Below are 13,743 nucleotides of genomic sequence, written 5' to 3'. Positions count from 1 at the left end.
CTTCAGTGTTTTCAGTGGGTACGGATGCTGGTATGAATGCTTCGAGGACGTAGGGGAACCCTTCATCTGCCGTGTGGACATTTATGTACGCTATTGCCCATATTAAGTACAATTCCTATTTCTGTTTTAAGAGCTGAGGAGGTGAACTCAGTGAACAGTTCATACCCCATCTCTTTTCATGGTGTTGTAGGAAAGTAGCGTAGACTGAAACGGATCAGCCAGCGCCCATAGGCCAAAGTGTTTTGTCTTTTATCGTTGGAAACAGATTAAACTAATGGCAAATTCATTCTGCAACTTGGGGGGAGGGGGAGAAAAAGATTATTTGAACGAGTCAAGTTAAAGTGTGGTAAGCTGTGTGTGGGTGAGTGCGTAGGTCTGCGTGAGCAGGCATCGCGCTTCAGCCTGTGGAGGTGTTCTATCTGGTCGAAGTCCAGGCGCTCGCTGAACACGGGGTCACACATCTGATCCTGGAAAAATTAGGTTTCATGCTACCGTACTGCAGTGAAATAGCTGTATCAGGCTTGTCATTTGTGAGACGCCATCGACAGTAAGATTGTGTTACTTCTGGCTAAAATAGTGTTCTGGGCCTGGCGGGGGTAGAGTTGGTTTTCTTCGTAGCAGCTGGCCGGGGGCCGTGTTTTAGACTGTGACCAACCGGTGCTGAGCAGGGTCTGCGCCGGGCAGGGCCTGCTCTGATCCGCACTCAGACCCCGTGAATGGCCGGGGGTGGGCAGTGGGCTGGAGGGGACCCCGCCGGGCAGGTGACCCCAGCTCACCCAAGAGTTACTGCGTGCCAGAGAGCGTGACGCTCGGCGAGAAAAGGGGGAGAGAGGGGCGTGGGGAGCTGGCCGTCGTCCGCCTGGGGCCTGGCTGGGCACTGCGCTACCCACGGGGTGCTGAGCAATTGCCTTTGCATCACTTGTGTTGTTTTGCTGTCTGTCTTCTTCCACAAATCCCTCACTTAACTGGACTTTCTATTTCATTTTAATCAGGACACCCAGGTTTTCTTGCTTTTACTCTTCCTTTCCTCTCCCCGTGTCCCACTGGGGTGGAGGGGAATGAGCGAGTGGCTGTGTGGTGCTTACCTGCCTACGGGGTTAAGCGAAGAGTATTAATAGTACACAAATAATAATATTAATGCTACACAAATCAGAATAGTAGTAGTACTACACAAACAGTATTTTATTCTTTTTTAAAATACGTCATGACCAGGTTCCGCAGCGCTTTCCCAGGCAGGCGGCACTGCTGCTGGTTTGTGTTGCCAAACGCCGTTTCGAACGAAGGGCCCCTTGCCAGCATGGCAGAATTCGGGGGTGTTTGGTCGGCGGCGTGCCCCCTCCTCCGCCAGGCTCTTCCCACCAGCGCGGGCGGGTCCCCTGCGCCTCGCCCGGCCCCGCGGCCCGGCCCCTCCGCCCGGCCCGGCCCCTCCGCCCGGCCCGGCCCGGCCCCTCCGCTCCGCCCCGCCCCTCCGCCCGCTCCCGCCGCGGGGCCGGGGGTGCCGGGGCCGCGCTCGGGCCCGGCGCTGCCGGCGGGCGCCCCCTGGCGGGCGGCGGGCGGCGCGGCTGACCCGGCCCCGTCCTTGTCTTTCCGCAGGGATCGACAAGGAGAACGTGGAGCTCTCGCCCACCGCCGGCCACGCCAACAGCGGGAGGATGCGCCACGGCTCCGCGAGCCAAGTGCAAAAGCAGCGAAGTGCCGGCAGTTTCAAACGTCACAGCATCAAAAAGATTGTGTGACTGTTTCTTTTTAGTTGGGTTTTTTTGTTTTTTTTTTCTTTTCGGAAACTGACTGACACACGCGGGACTCTCGCGGAGGGCCCCCCGCCAGTTGCGATGCTGCACTTAACTTTTAACGTTCCCATCCTGTCAGCCGTGTTGCCAGATGATCAACTCTCGAAACATTGCCTGAATTTTAATGCCTTCATTTCTTTTCTTCCGGTCTTGGTTTGAGCCAGTGTTTCAGAACCGCTCACATAGATCCTGACGGACTTTGTAGCCGAAGGAGGTGTGGAGTTCTTTAACACTGCAGAACCGCTTCTTGTCCAAACACGAAAGCCATTTCCCGCAGACGGTCCTACCTTGCTTCTGTGTCTGCCTTGTTTGTTTCTTCTCTAAAGGAAAGTGCTAATCCTTGATCCTGTTTGCACACTTCTCGAGGTGGTGGCTTTATGAGCCGGGGGAATTTACTGTAATCCTGGTTTTAATTCAGACCTGTAAGATTTTTAGCTGTGGACTTTTTTTTACCATGCTTAGAAGAAACTTACGATAGCCGCAGGACAATGAGCTTGAGCAGAAGTGGTGGATTAGATTAAATTTCTAGTAATTAGCAATAAATTTGAGAGGACAGAGGCTGCATGAGTCTCTCTCATTCCCCAGACCATAGCTTCACATACTTGGACTGTATATGGACCAGACTGGACAAACTGGCTTTTTTCCAAAGCAAATTTTTTTTTTTGCTGTACGTTACCTGCACTAAGAAAGGTCGCATAGTGGAAGGGAAATCACCGAGAACTGACTAGTGTGCTGTCATTGTAGCAGTGGTGCAAAGTTATTGCTTCTTTCTTCCATTTAGCATATACTTTAGTTTTGCCCTTCCCAACAGCACCCACCTTCGAGAAATTCCTGGCAGAATAACCAGTGGGGTATGGAGGGGAAAATTTAACAGATCAGCTTCCAGCTCTGGGAGATGGTGTTTGGCAAAGCTGCTTTTGTGCTGCCCAAGCAGCGATCTAAAAACAGCACTGTTTGCTTAAGGTACATGAATTTAAAAATAACTGACACTGTGTCAAGTCCAGGTTACGTGTGAATGTTTGCAGTGCAATTCCTGGTGTCCCGACAGACATCTGCAGTCACACCTGTCTTGCAGAACTTCCGAGGGGTTTTAGCTGGCAAGGGCTCGTACCCGGGGGTTACGCAAAACTGAAGTTGCCGTCACTGTGAAAGACTTGTCAGCTGCAGTCGCGTACCAGCGATGGACGACTGCGAGAACATGCTGCTATGTGATGACGTGTAGAGGTGCAGCGCCGGGTGCCGCGGATGCTGCCTGCACGGGCCGCGGCCCTGCAGAGCGGTCGATCTCGGAGGCGAGCAGAAGTCCTGACAGAAGGGTGCTCGTCCGGGTGCTCACTGGAGGGCCGAGCAGATCTCCTGCTGAAGAACAGTCAGACTTCCCAGTTTCAGATCCCTGTTGTGTGTTAGAAATTAACGATCTATAAGTGGCTTTAAAGGAAAAAAGTATATCCACTATATAAAATAAAATCCTCTAGTGCAATTTTGTTAGTGGCTTTCAGTAAATCAAACTCCACAGCTAAATTATTAGAGAATGGTACAATTAAGTGTTCAGATTCTATTGATATAGCACATAATTCACATGTATCCACACAGTAACAATGTAACATTTATGTAAATAAAAATACCTTTATTGTATTGAGTCATAAAATAACAATTTAATTTCTTTAATTTGTTTACAGTCCTGGAAAAACTATGAACACAAACTTAATATGCAAATAGTTTGCCAAAACAAGATGAAAACTTAGAATTAGCAGTCTTGAAGTAGATGCGTTGGAAAATACGAAGACTCGTGCAATTAACCAAATTTCTTTATCCTTGGCCGTGTAGGAGCTGCAGTAAAATGTGGTTTCTGAACTGATGCAGAACTGTGAAAGGGATTGTGAGGCTGGAACCGAACGTAGGGATAGGGCAGTGACTCGCGCCACGTCCTGGGCCGCGAGGCGTGTAAAACTTTGGGAGTCACTGATCAATAAACCGCTCTCCTCTCCTACATCGCATTGCCAAGAGCCACCTTCAGCATCACCGCCAGCTGGCACCTGGCGCTACTGAAGCAAGCTACTTCCAGCCCTTTCCGCTTTGCTGAAGACAATGAATTGTAGAAGCCTGAAGATTTGTAGGTAGGAGAAAAAAGAATCTCTTGTAAAGGTAATTTGCTGTTAGAAAAATGCAGCTTTCAGTTGTTTCTGCTACGAGCAGATTTTCTTTAAACAAATAGTAATTCCAGATGAACTACCACATCGGTCTTGTTTTGACTGGGTGTGTTTGAGAGCAACTCTTTCAATATTTGCATTGCCTATATCTAGAGAAGTGTCCCTAAATTAGAATTAATGCATTCTTTGAAATACATACAGTGTGAAATCCAGATGGACAGTGATTAAAATTACCTTTCATGTGAGAACTAGAACTACTCCAGGCTCTCAGTCCCAGCTGAAAAAACCTGATATCTTCATAAAGTAAGTCAACAAAATTTAATTTATTCTGTTTCCTGGAAGGAGAGGGAGTGATGTAATGTTTTCACGGAACGGTTCAGTGAAAGGACCTGAACTTTCTTAGAGCAGGGGTGTCAAACGTGTTGGGTAACGGGGGCTGAATTTGGGTGTAAGGACAGTCGCTGGCCAAGGCTTAATTCAGGATCACACGTGCCCCGATACACAGGAAAGTCACCTCCTAGTACCAGCAGTTGGGAAGCTTGTGCTTAGCTCCAGGGTGAAGACATGGCCTTTCTTTAATGATTAAAATTCTGTTAGTAATTAGTTGTTCAGTGCCTTACTGTCACATTCATCACTTAGCCTGCTCCCTCCAACAGCCATTGCTGTTATTTTGCCTCTTTGTTTTCTTTCTCACATCCTTCCTTACTTGTTCCCTCTCCTGTTTGGAACGTTCTCCATCCTGCTCCGTTTTGTTCCTGTGAGCACCGCTCTCGGGTCCCAGCCCAGCCTGCTTCCATTCCCTCCTCATCCCGTTACTCCATCTGTGCTTGTAGTGATCCGCAGGTAGTCGCTGGTGATGATGTGGGCTTGAAACCTGATCTAACGAGCGCGAGACAGGTCTAAGAGTTCCGACCCTTGAGCTGCTGTTCCAGGCAGCCTGCAGACCACTGGGCAGTCACTGCTGCATGGGCTGCTGCAGCTGTGGAGTCTGCGTACTTTGAAATGAAAACTTAGATGCAGAAAAATCTGCTTTTAACATGTGGACCATATAACTACGTCATGGGGACTGTATGTTTGACACCCCTGTTTTAGAACACATTATCCATTACGCACTAACTACAGTGAAGTACTGTAAAGATGATTACCATTTTGTTTGTGTTTGTATTTTCCCTGACTTAAAGATAATTCAGTAGTATTTGAATAGTGCATAACCTACCTGTTAATTATGCCAATGTTTCTGCTTTAATGTGCATGAGGTTTCCAAGAACAGGAAACATTTCAAATAAGTATTGTGGACTGAGCACCTGGGAGCGTTCCAGTGCTCCATTCCTAACTGGGTTGTAGGTTTTAGGGCTTTTTCTGTTTCATTCTAAGGTTAATTTTTTTTCAAACGTAATGACGCACGTCTTCTTATTGTTATGCAACAAACTTACCACAGAACATCACTTTTAGTGTTGGTCCCACCATTTTTTTTTAATGCAGTATATTCACCTGTAAATAGTTTTTGTGTAAAATTTGACAGAAAAGTATATTTACTACACTGTAAATACATGTGACAATATATTGTATTATTTTGCTTTTTTTGTAAAGCAGTTAGTTGCTGTATATGTATAACATACAAATTTGATTATTCTAGTGTTAGTAACTGTTAACTACTACTACTACTCCTTCCTGCTGTTGCGTTACGTCATTTAAAAAAAAAAGCTGTGTACTATAAACTTACACTGTGTATGATACCTTACTATTTCCATTTGGGCCTCAACTTGGAAACCGTTTCCTTGATCCACAATCCTGTTCATATTGTAAGCAAGCGTGCGACAGCTGGCAAGAGCCCTGCTGATTCAAACGCAGTTGGTAACTGTAGGTAAAAATGGTAGAAACCTGGTTTCAGATAACTGTTATTCACCCCATTTCCCCCTCATGTATGTACTTTCCCTCTTTTTTTTGAAGTAAAATGTAAATTCAACCTGCTTCACGTGGTTTGAAGGTCATTCACTTGTGCTGTGGGACGACGGTGGTGTATTCTGAAATCCTTTTTCTGTTTCCTGTGACAGTGAGATGTGGATGGGTCCTTCGGGTCTGACCCAGGGGCCTCACTGCAGCAGGCGCTGGATCCAGCCCTAGTCCCAGACCTGAAAACCCACTTTCTCTGGGGAAAATTAGAATCAAGTTGAAATCCAGTGGCTCGGATTTGTCTTTCCAGAATGGTGCTTCTCTGTGTGTGATCTTGCACGGTTCTAAATAATGGCAGAACTGATGGCCTGTGGATAACGGAGGACAGAATTTGGACAGAATAAAGCCCATTGTCATGAATTTCATGTCATTTCAATAAGATTATCATAATTGAATAATAAATCAGAATATTTCTTTTTAAAATGTAAATTTAATATTTTAATAAAACAGCTGCTTGGTCTTTAAAGAACATGTCAGTATAATTTGTCTATTTGAGCTTTTCTAGCTTAGAAGCTTGAAGTTTCAACTGTCAGGCAACTTTTATGACAAATGATTAATCAAATCTATTTTTCTTTTAGGGGAATATATTACTTTCCTATTAAAAATGTATAAGTACTTATATTCTGGCTTTGTGAATCGTAAAAGGATGTAAAAACACATTAAAGCGTGACTGCATTGACTTCTTCTGAGACATCTTACTGTTCCTGCATACTAAACGTACCATTAGGCCTGCTGAGTTGAAAATACAGACAGGCGGGCGTATGGGCCAGGTGACTCAGGGCAGTGCTCCCGCTGCCAGTAGGGGCTGCATGAATGGAAGGGCCGCAGTTTCCAAATTGTTAAATTTCAGGAGCAATTTTCTTTACCTTAGAGGAAATGTTCCTTAATCCTAAACCAGAAATAGCAGCACTGACTGGAGTGGGGAGCCATACGGGAGGTGTTTCCTGAACAACACGTACTGAACCACTGCTGCTAAAAACCTTTCTGAAGTTCCTCTTTTGGACAGCTGAGCTTCCGTGCTCCTGGAGATCACAAAATACACTGTAGCCACAGTGAGGGAAGGAAAGGAGAAAGAACTTTATTTTAGTTATGTCTTTATGCAGTTGGAAAAACTATATTTAGGGAAAAAATTGCACCCTTGGAGCAAAAGCAGTTCTGTCTTAGGAAACAGCTTCAGAATCCCTGCCCAGCTGATGCTGCTAAAATATTTTACAAAGGAAAAAAATAGGCAAAGTAAAAATTCAGAACTTTCTTGATGCGGGGGTATAAGTTCTGTTCTAGAGTTAAGTACTGCAAAACTGTACAAGGAGGAAGAGAAAGGAAGTTGTTATTCATGGGCAACATGACTGACCCATAATGTGAGTGGCTAATTCCTAATTATTAAGCTGTCTCTCTGACTGGCATAAATATTTCCAAATACCTCTGACTTGGAATAACAAGTCTTCACAATATTCATATTTTATATATCCCAGAAGTTTCACACTAAACTTGTAATTCCCTTAATAGGAGGCTTTCTTAAGCACACCAAAAAACTGCAAAGAAACATGTACAAACATTAAAACTAAAAGCCTTTTCCCAAGGTGGTGGGATGCTGACCTGAGGGGAAACCGTGGCATGAATCTTGGGATAGAATCATAGAACGATTAAGGTTGGAAAACACCTCTAGGATCATCGAGTCCAACCATCAACCCAACACCTCCCTGCCTACTAAACCATGTCCTGAAGTGCCAAACCTACACGTTTTTTTAAACTCCAGGGATGGTGACTCCACCACCTCTCTGGGCAGCCTCTTCCAGTGCTTCACCACCCCTTCAGTAAATAAATTCTTCCTAATACCAAGTCTAAACCTCTCCTGACGCAACCTGAGGCCCTTTCCTCTTGTCCTATTGCTAGTTACTTGGGAGAAGCAACTGACCCCCACCTCTCTACACCCTCCTGTCAGGCAGTTGTAGAGAGCGATGAGGTCTCCCCTCAGCCTCCTTTTCTCCAGGCTGAACAACCCCAGGTCCCTCAGCCGCTCCCCATCAGCCTTGTGCTCCAGACCCTTCCCCAGCTCCGTTGCCCTTCTCTGGACACGCTCCAGCCCCTCAGTGTCTCTCCTGTAGTGAGGGGCCCGAAACAATGCAATATTCGAGGTGTGGCCTCACCAGTGCTGAGTACAGGGGGACGATCACTGCCCTAGTCCTGCTGGCCACGCTATTTCTGATACAAGCCAGGATGCTGTTGGCCTTCTTGGCCACCTGGGCCAGATGAATTTGGTACCTCTGAATGTCAACATCACTGCTAGGATTAGCCTCATCCCAGGCTGCTTCACAACTGCGAGCAGCTGCCTTAAACTGTATCAGATCCTAAGGGAAATTGCTGCCCTGTCCGTGGCAGCGAGCTGCTGCGAGGGTGGGGTGAGAGAAGCGTGTCCTGTTCTTCCCTGCAGCGGGCTGACCCCAGAATGGCTTGGAGCCACCTGTGACGGTGACCAAATGCTGTCATGGGTTAACGGCTGCTACAGCTACACAAACACCCACATGCACGAGATAGGGTGAAATGTGGTCCCTTACATCCTGCCATAGGATTGAATTCTACTGCAAGTTTGTCACTTCTGCAATTGTCAAATGCTTTTTATTTTTCTACCCTCCCCTTAGGCCCATCTGGATAGGAAAGGTGGACAGAGAACACATGAACATAAATATAATGTGGCTAGTCCCTCAGTGTCACAGAACTAAAAACTAAAGCCAACTTCTTGTAGCGTTGAAGAGTACTACTGACCGTTCCATTTCAGAGCAATGCTAGTCCTTTCCCACTACTAAAGTTCTTGCTTTATAGGTGTGAATCCTTTGTGTCTCGGAACATTGGTTTCTTCAGTTGACTGCTGCTATGTTTAACAAGCTCTCAAATGAAAATAAATCCCAGGGTTGTGTGGGTGGAGAGTGTAGAATATCTCCTGTGATGTGACTTGTTAAAACAAGTATGGGTTTGTTCTTCAAAGCAGTAATGAAAAAAAGTCCAATGACTGCATCTTTAGGGATATTCAAATTATAGTGCTATAAATAGCGATGACTAGCTAACTGTATGTTAAAGAAAAATCCCACTGAACTATTAAATTGTATTTTAATTTTTTTTCTCATAGCATACTGTTCTTCAGAAAAACTAGAAATATCTGTTCCGCTGCTTCTACCCCCAGTTAGCGTACTTAGAGAATGACATCTGCCCAGGAGATCCGGGTGCTCAGTAGGACACGTTGCGTAAACCGAAGAAGACCTGGTCATCCAGACCTCCTCCACGGCCTGTGAAGACACAGGTAAAGGAAATGGCTGGGTCCAGAAGAGGTGGATCAGGGACAGGCCTGACTGGGAGTGAGTTTTCCAAGCCCTAGGTTACCAACTGCTTCCTGAGCCTACTGATGTTTAAGATACAAGATGCCAGGCGGGGGGGGCAGTGGGTGCCTCTGCCTCACCTCTTCTGGGCTCCATTCCCTTTGCCCTAATTTGCTTTCTATGAAGTTCCTCCACGTGCTGGCTGTGCTCCCCAGCTCCTTGCAGTATCAGCCATTGGGGTTTTTTTCCCCTTTCTTGGTGATTCCCTTTCCCTTTACTAACTGCCCCCTGCCCCTCCTGGAGCTCACCGCGAGACAGCCGTTCTCATTGCTGAGAGGTCTGGAGCACATGTAGTGCAGTATCAGGCAAGTAGAAGAGGAGGCTTTCAGCTTTCCTCCCAGTGGTAGCACATGCAAAGAGGGTGCAATGAAAAGTTCTGCGTAGCGTGAGAGAGACCCACCCAACTGTCTATGAACAGGCATGACTGAACACGGGCCAGAGACAGTGCAGAAACAGTGGCTCTGAGCCAAAGAAGAGGCTGGTTCAGAGCAACGCAAAACATACAAAGGCTTAAAGGCCCCATGATACAAACACAAGTGAGGCCACTGGGGTGGCTGAGGCAGCACAACAAAACAAGGGAAGGAACTTCTGCATTTGCCCAAAACACTTGGCATCTAAGTCTCCATGCAGTAGGGATCAAAGAGCAAAGGCTGCCTCTGTGTTGCTGAATCCTGCTGTACGTTGAATTACTCACGTCAAGAGATGCACACGGAAAGGGGAGAAGAGGCCATCACCAGCTCTGTGTACTCTGTCTTTCCGAAGGCTGCACTGGATCTTGTCCTGCAGGGCTGATTCTCCTCTGCTCTCCCTCCAGCCAGGCCCATCCTTGTTTTTAACTCCTGGTCTCATGCAGTTCCTGAAAGAGGGAAAAATTACTGCTACTCCCTCCATCAGCTGCAGGGCAAATGCAGCTGCGCTGCTCTGAGCAAGTCCTGCACAGAGGCAGGCACAGCTCTCGGAAGCAGCCCAGCCTCTCGCCCACGGCAGCTCTCTACCTGCTGTTGGGAGAGGAGGGCTCTGCCGTGGCTGCGGAGCGGGACACTAGCAGCACTGTCGTGCTTGGCACACACCCCTTGCTGCTGACAAAAGCAACAGAAGAGAGCAGTTAACAGACGGACGAAGCCAGGCTCGTGCCGAGCGCAAGGAACCGGCTGTAGCACTCTGAGGACTGGATCAAAGACCCTGCAAAGCAATTCAGCCAGTACACCTCTGTGGGCCTTCATTTTCCGGTTCTGTTTGAGATGTTAATGGGTATACCTGTAATTTGCAGCAAAGGCACAGATAAAAAAAGGCAAGAATAAATTGGCCTCGAGGATGCTGACATACCTTACCTGTTCTTTTCTCCTTTTCAGTAATCCTTTTACTTTGTATGGTGCAAATTTTTCTTGCTGGGAACATTTGTTTGCTTTTTAAATCATCGTGAAAATTGAACTAGCAGGATAGAAAACTGTTTCCCACTCATGAAAAATTCAGAGACATGAACTGCTTCTGTAAGAATAATGCGACTTGTCAGACACGGAAGCAGTTAATTGTTCTGTTAGCAGTGTTTGTTTTATCTGACATCAGTTTAATTCCATTATTACTCGATAGAATATATTCTTCTTTTCACAATAGTAAAGCTTATGGACTTTGACTGCTATAAGAGCTCAGCTACGCACTGCACACAGAGCAAGACACCGGTTTTGTCCCAAGAGCTTGAAGTGTTTATAGTCACCGTCTGTGTCTGAGACAGGCTTTGTGACCTCGGACAAATCTCTCAACATCTTACGACCAGGCATCATAAACGCCTGAATTGCCCAACTGTAACAGTCAAGGATAGCCGTCAGTTGGTGGAATTCTTAACAGACAAACTTCTGAGAGCTTCAGATTAGAGACATTAAAAGGGCAAAGTCTTAGCATGTTGTATTTTTTCCGCTTCATGTGTGGCGTACTTTGTAGTCTTTAAGCAGATATTTATTATTAATTTCTCACTGCTCTAAACAAAAAGATTGAGGCAAATCAGGAACTTTTCACAGAAAAATACTTACACAAACTAGTAATTTAGGAAGGACAATACTGCTCAAACACGATTCTGTGATTTTTCCAGGTTACTCATTTACACTCTCTAATGTACGAACTGCTTGCTGCATACATGTGTAAATAAACAACTGAGCAGATTTAACTCCAGCCAGCCTGGTTAGTCAGGCCAATAAAACCACCCTGGTGTCCCGCTGTTAAGGTGTTTACAACAGAAGATTTCCTGCATCGTGACATAGCGTAGAGCATGCTGTTTACAGCCAGGCAAGCTCATAGGAATGGAAAAGGCTCTGCAGAATGAAAGACTTGGTTACTGGAGAAAGGAAGGAGGCTAATTTTGGAGTAATCTATTGTGGATGAAAAGCAAGATAGGGCTTTCACAGGTGCGGAGGCTGTAAGGAGACTGATGCTGCTCTACACTCCTGCAGCTCCCACTGGTTACCACCAGGAATTATTCTGGTTTATAGTCTCACTTCTCCTTGCTCTGCTGTTCCCTGCTACCTCTTCTTGCCCCAAAGCACGCCTGCATGAGCCATCTCTCCCTGGCCTATTTCTTCCCTCTGACTTTGCCTCCAAGTTTCCAAAAGATAGAAAAGGAGCCTAAGTTGTTCTGTTGGGAAATCCAGAGCCATCTGTGTTACCACAAAGACAGCTCCAGTGACAAACCAAGAACAGTTTCCTCTCCGTTGCACACAACGCAGAACCAAATCCTGAAAAAGCGCAGGTACAGCAGCGTCCCAGGGGCCACCCCAGTGCCCAGACGCAGCAGGTGCCCTCTGATGTGCAGCAGAAGCGAATACCGTGCCAGGCTGCATAGGAAGGAGAAGCATCCAGAAAAAGCTGACTCCTGTGACTGTGCCTTTCCACGCAACCGTGCTGGATTATTTGGAGAGAGGATACACCACTCCCAAACTGCTTTTCCCATACAGACTCAGCGTGGAGGCCAAACTCCTCCCCTCCTGGATGTTAACAGTGTCATTAACACAGAAAATAACAATGATCCCCCATAAAGGTCAGCGCAGAACGTTTCCCAAGACATGGCTGCTTCTCAGATTGCTCCAGCCACACCCCATATCCTTCTCCTCTTTCATACCAGTCTGCTGTGCAAACTCCCAAGCTCCTTAGAATAACTACAACTCTTTCCCACAGTCTCCTCCAAGTGACTCGCCCAGAGCCACCCTCAAAGCTACTGTCAAACAAGCCCCTACGCCCCAAAGAGCGCTCCAGCACCAGCAACGACAAGCCACGCTTTTCTCCTGCATATGCCCCCCAAAGCCTCAGAGATTCCTTGGGACACTGAAATCATTTAAACACCAAATTTTCTTTAAGGATGCAAAAAGCTCTCAGGGGGGAAACATCGCAAGTATTTAACAGTAAAATGTAAACAAAAGTCTCCATTAATTCCAACTTTGTGCTACTGCAGCTAAGCAGTAACCCTGCCCGAACACAGATTTTCGTTCCTCATTCTGGCTCAGCCTTGGCAGACAGCAGCTCCAACCCCACATTGCTGCAGCTGCTGGCTAATACGTTTGCTTACTGTCTAGCATTTCGTCACCAGCTAAGCACTGGCGGCATTTGTCTATAACTTTGTATAAAGCACAGATCCACCTCTGTTTACTCGTTTGAAGAGCACGGTGGAAGCTAGCAGTGTCTGGCTGTGTTAGGAGACAATCAAGAGCTTTGGCTCCGGGGCTGCGATGAGCCTGATGACGAGCCAGCAGAGAACAGGGCTGAGCGGTTGGAGTGGATGAGGGTGCTCAGATGCAGCCTTTATGAGAGGAAAAAGGAGCGAAGAGCCATTCCTAGCCCTTTGAAGAGGTGAATCAGATACCCGAGGACTGGCCGAAGCAGAAGACACAGCAGGTCCTGCCAGTAAGAGAGGAGGCAGCTCGCCACCTCGCAGGAGCCTCGGGGCAAAGCGCCGCGACCAGACAGGCCGGGCGGCTGTGAGAGGGCAGGAAGCGCTCGCCACGCCGCCGGGCTGGAGGGGGACCCCGCGGGGCTGCGCCACGCCAGCAAGTGGGAAACCCTCTATTACAGCAGCTCCCGGGCTGCTGGCAGAGGCCCAGCCTGTCGCCTGGCGAGGCGCCGGGCTGCTCCCCGCCCGGGGATGAGGGACGCCACAGGAGCCGGCCCAGCCGCCGCCGCCGCGACCAGGGCTGACTGGGCCTCGGCGGCACCTCTCCCTCCGCGCCGGGGCAGAGGGGACCCCTCTGGGCCGAATCCCCGCGAGGAAGGGAGGGAAGAAGGGAGGGAAGAAGGGAGGGATGGAGGCGGCGGCGGGCCGAGCTCCCGCCCTGCGCCCCGGCAACAAGAACGAACACAAACCCCGACGCGGCCGAGCCGCTCCCCTCAGGTACGGCCGCGGGAGACGCACGGGAGTGCGCAGGCGCAGCCCTGGGGAGGCGGGGTCTCGCGGGACGCGGCGCTCTCGCGAGAGGGGCGTGGCGGGCGGGCGGGGCG

The 13,743-nt window shown here is 47.9% G+C and overlaps 1 protein-coding gene and 1 long non-coding RNA gene across 22 annotated transcripts in view; one reads left to right on the top strand and one right to left on the bottom strand.

Moving 5' to 3' along the window:
* Positions 1-6,582, top strand: part of NF1 (neurofibromin 1) — a 106,793-nt gene extending 100,211 nt beyond the window's left edge. For 3 of the 9 annotated variants that reach the window (XM_072882031.1, XM_072882035.1, XM_072882030.1), the window contains one exon: positions 1,594-6,582. In XM_072882031.1, the coding sequence (XP_072738132.1) occupies positions 1,594-1,736 (143 nt within the window). In that variant the 3' untranslated portion in view covers positions 1,737-6,582. The remainder of the gene's footprint in view (positions 1-1,593) is intronic. The other 6 variants (XR_012045489.1, XR_012045490.1, XR_012045487.1 and 3 more) reach the window with 6 other exon arrangements.
* On the bottom strand, positions 3,044-13,664 carry LOC140660811 (uncharacterized). Of its 13 annotated transcripts, none has more exons than XR_012045497.1 (7): positions 11,292-13,645; positions 10,260-10,752; positions 9,959-10,120; positions 6,760-6,934; positions 5,908-6,201; positions 5,664-5,798; positions 3,044-3,183 (listed from the first exon to the last, which is right to left on the bottom strand). It is a non-coding gene; the product is annotated as an uncharacterized lncRNA (long non-coding RNA). The 13 variants fall into 13 exon arrangements; XR_012045499.1 differs by having other exon boundaries at positions 3,045-3,183; positions 5,678-5,798; XR_012045504.1 differs by lacking the exon at positions 3,044-3,183 and adding an exon at positions 3,762-3,893 and having other exon boundaries at positions 5,678-5,798.
* Positions 13,665-13,743: the final 79 nt, after the last annotated feature.

Source organism: Ciconia boyciana, chromosome 17, assembly GCF_034638445.1.
Source record: "Ciconia boyciana chromosome 17, ASM3463844v1, whole genome shotgun sequence".
NCBI lineage: Eukaryota > Metazoa > Chordata > Aves > Ciconiiformes > Ciconiidae > Ciconia > Ciconia boyciana.
Note: the sequence above shows the minus strand (reverse complement) of the source record. Positions and strands in the feature narration are given on the sequence as shown.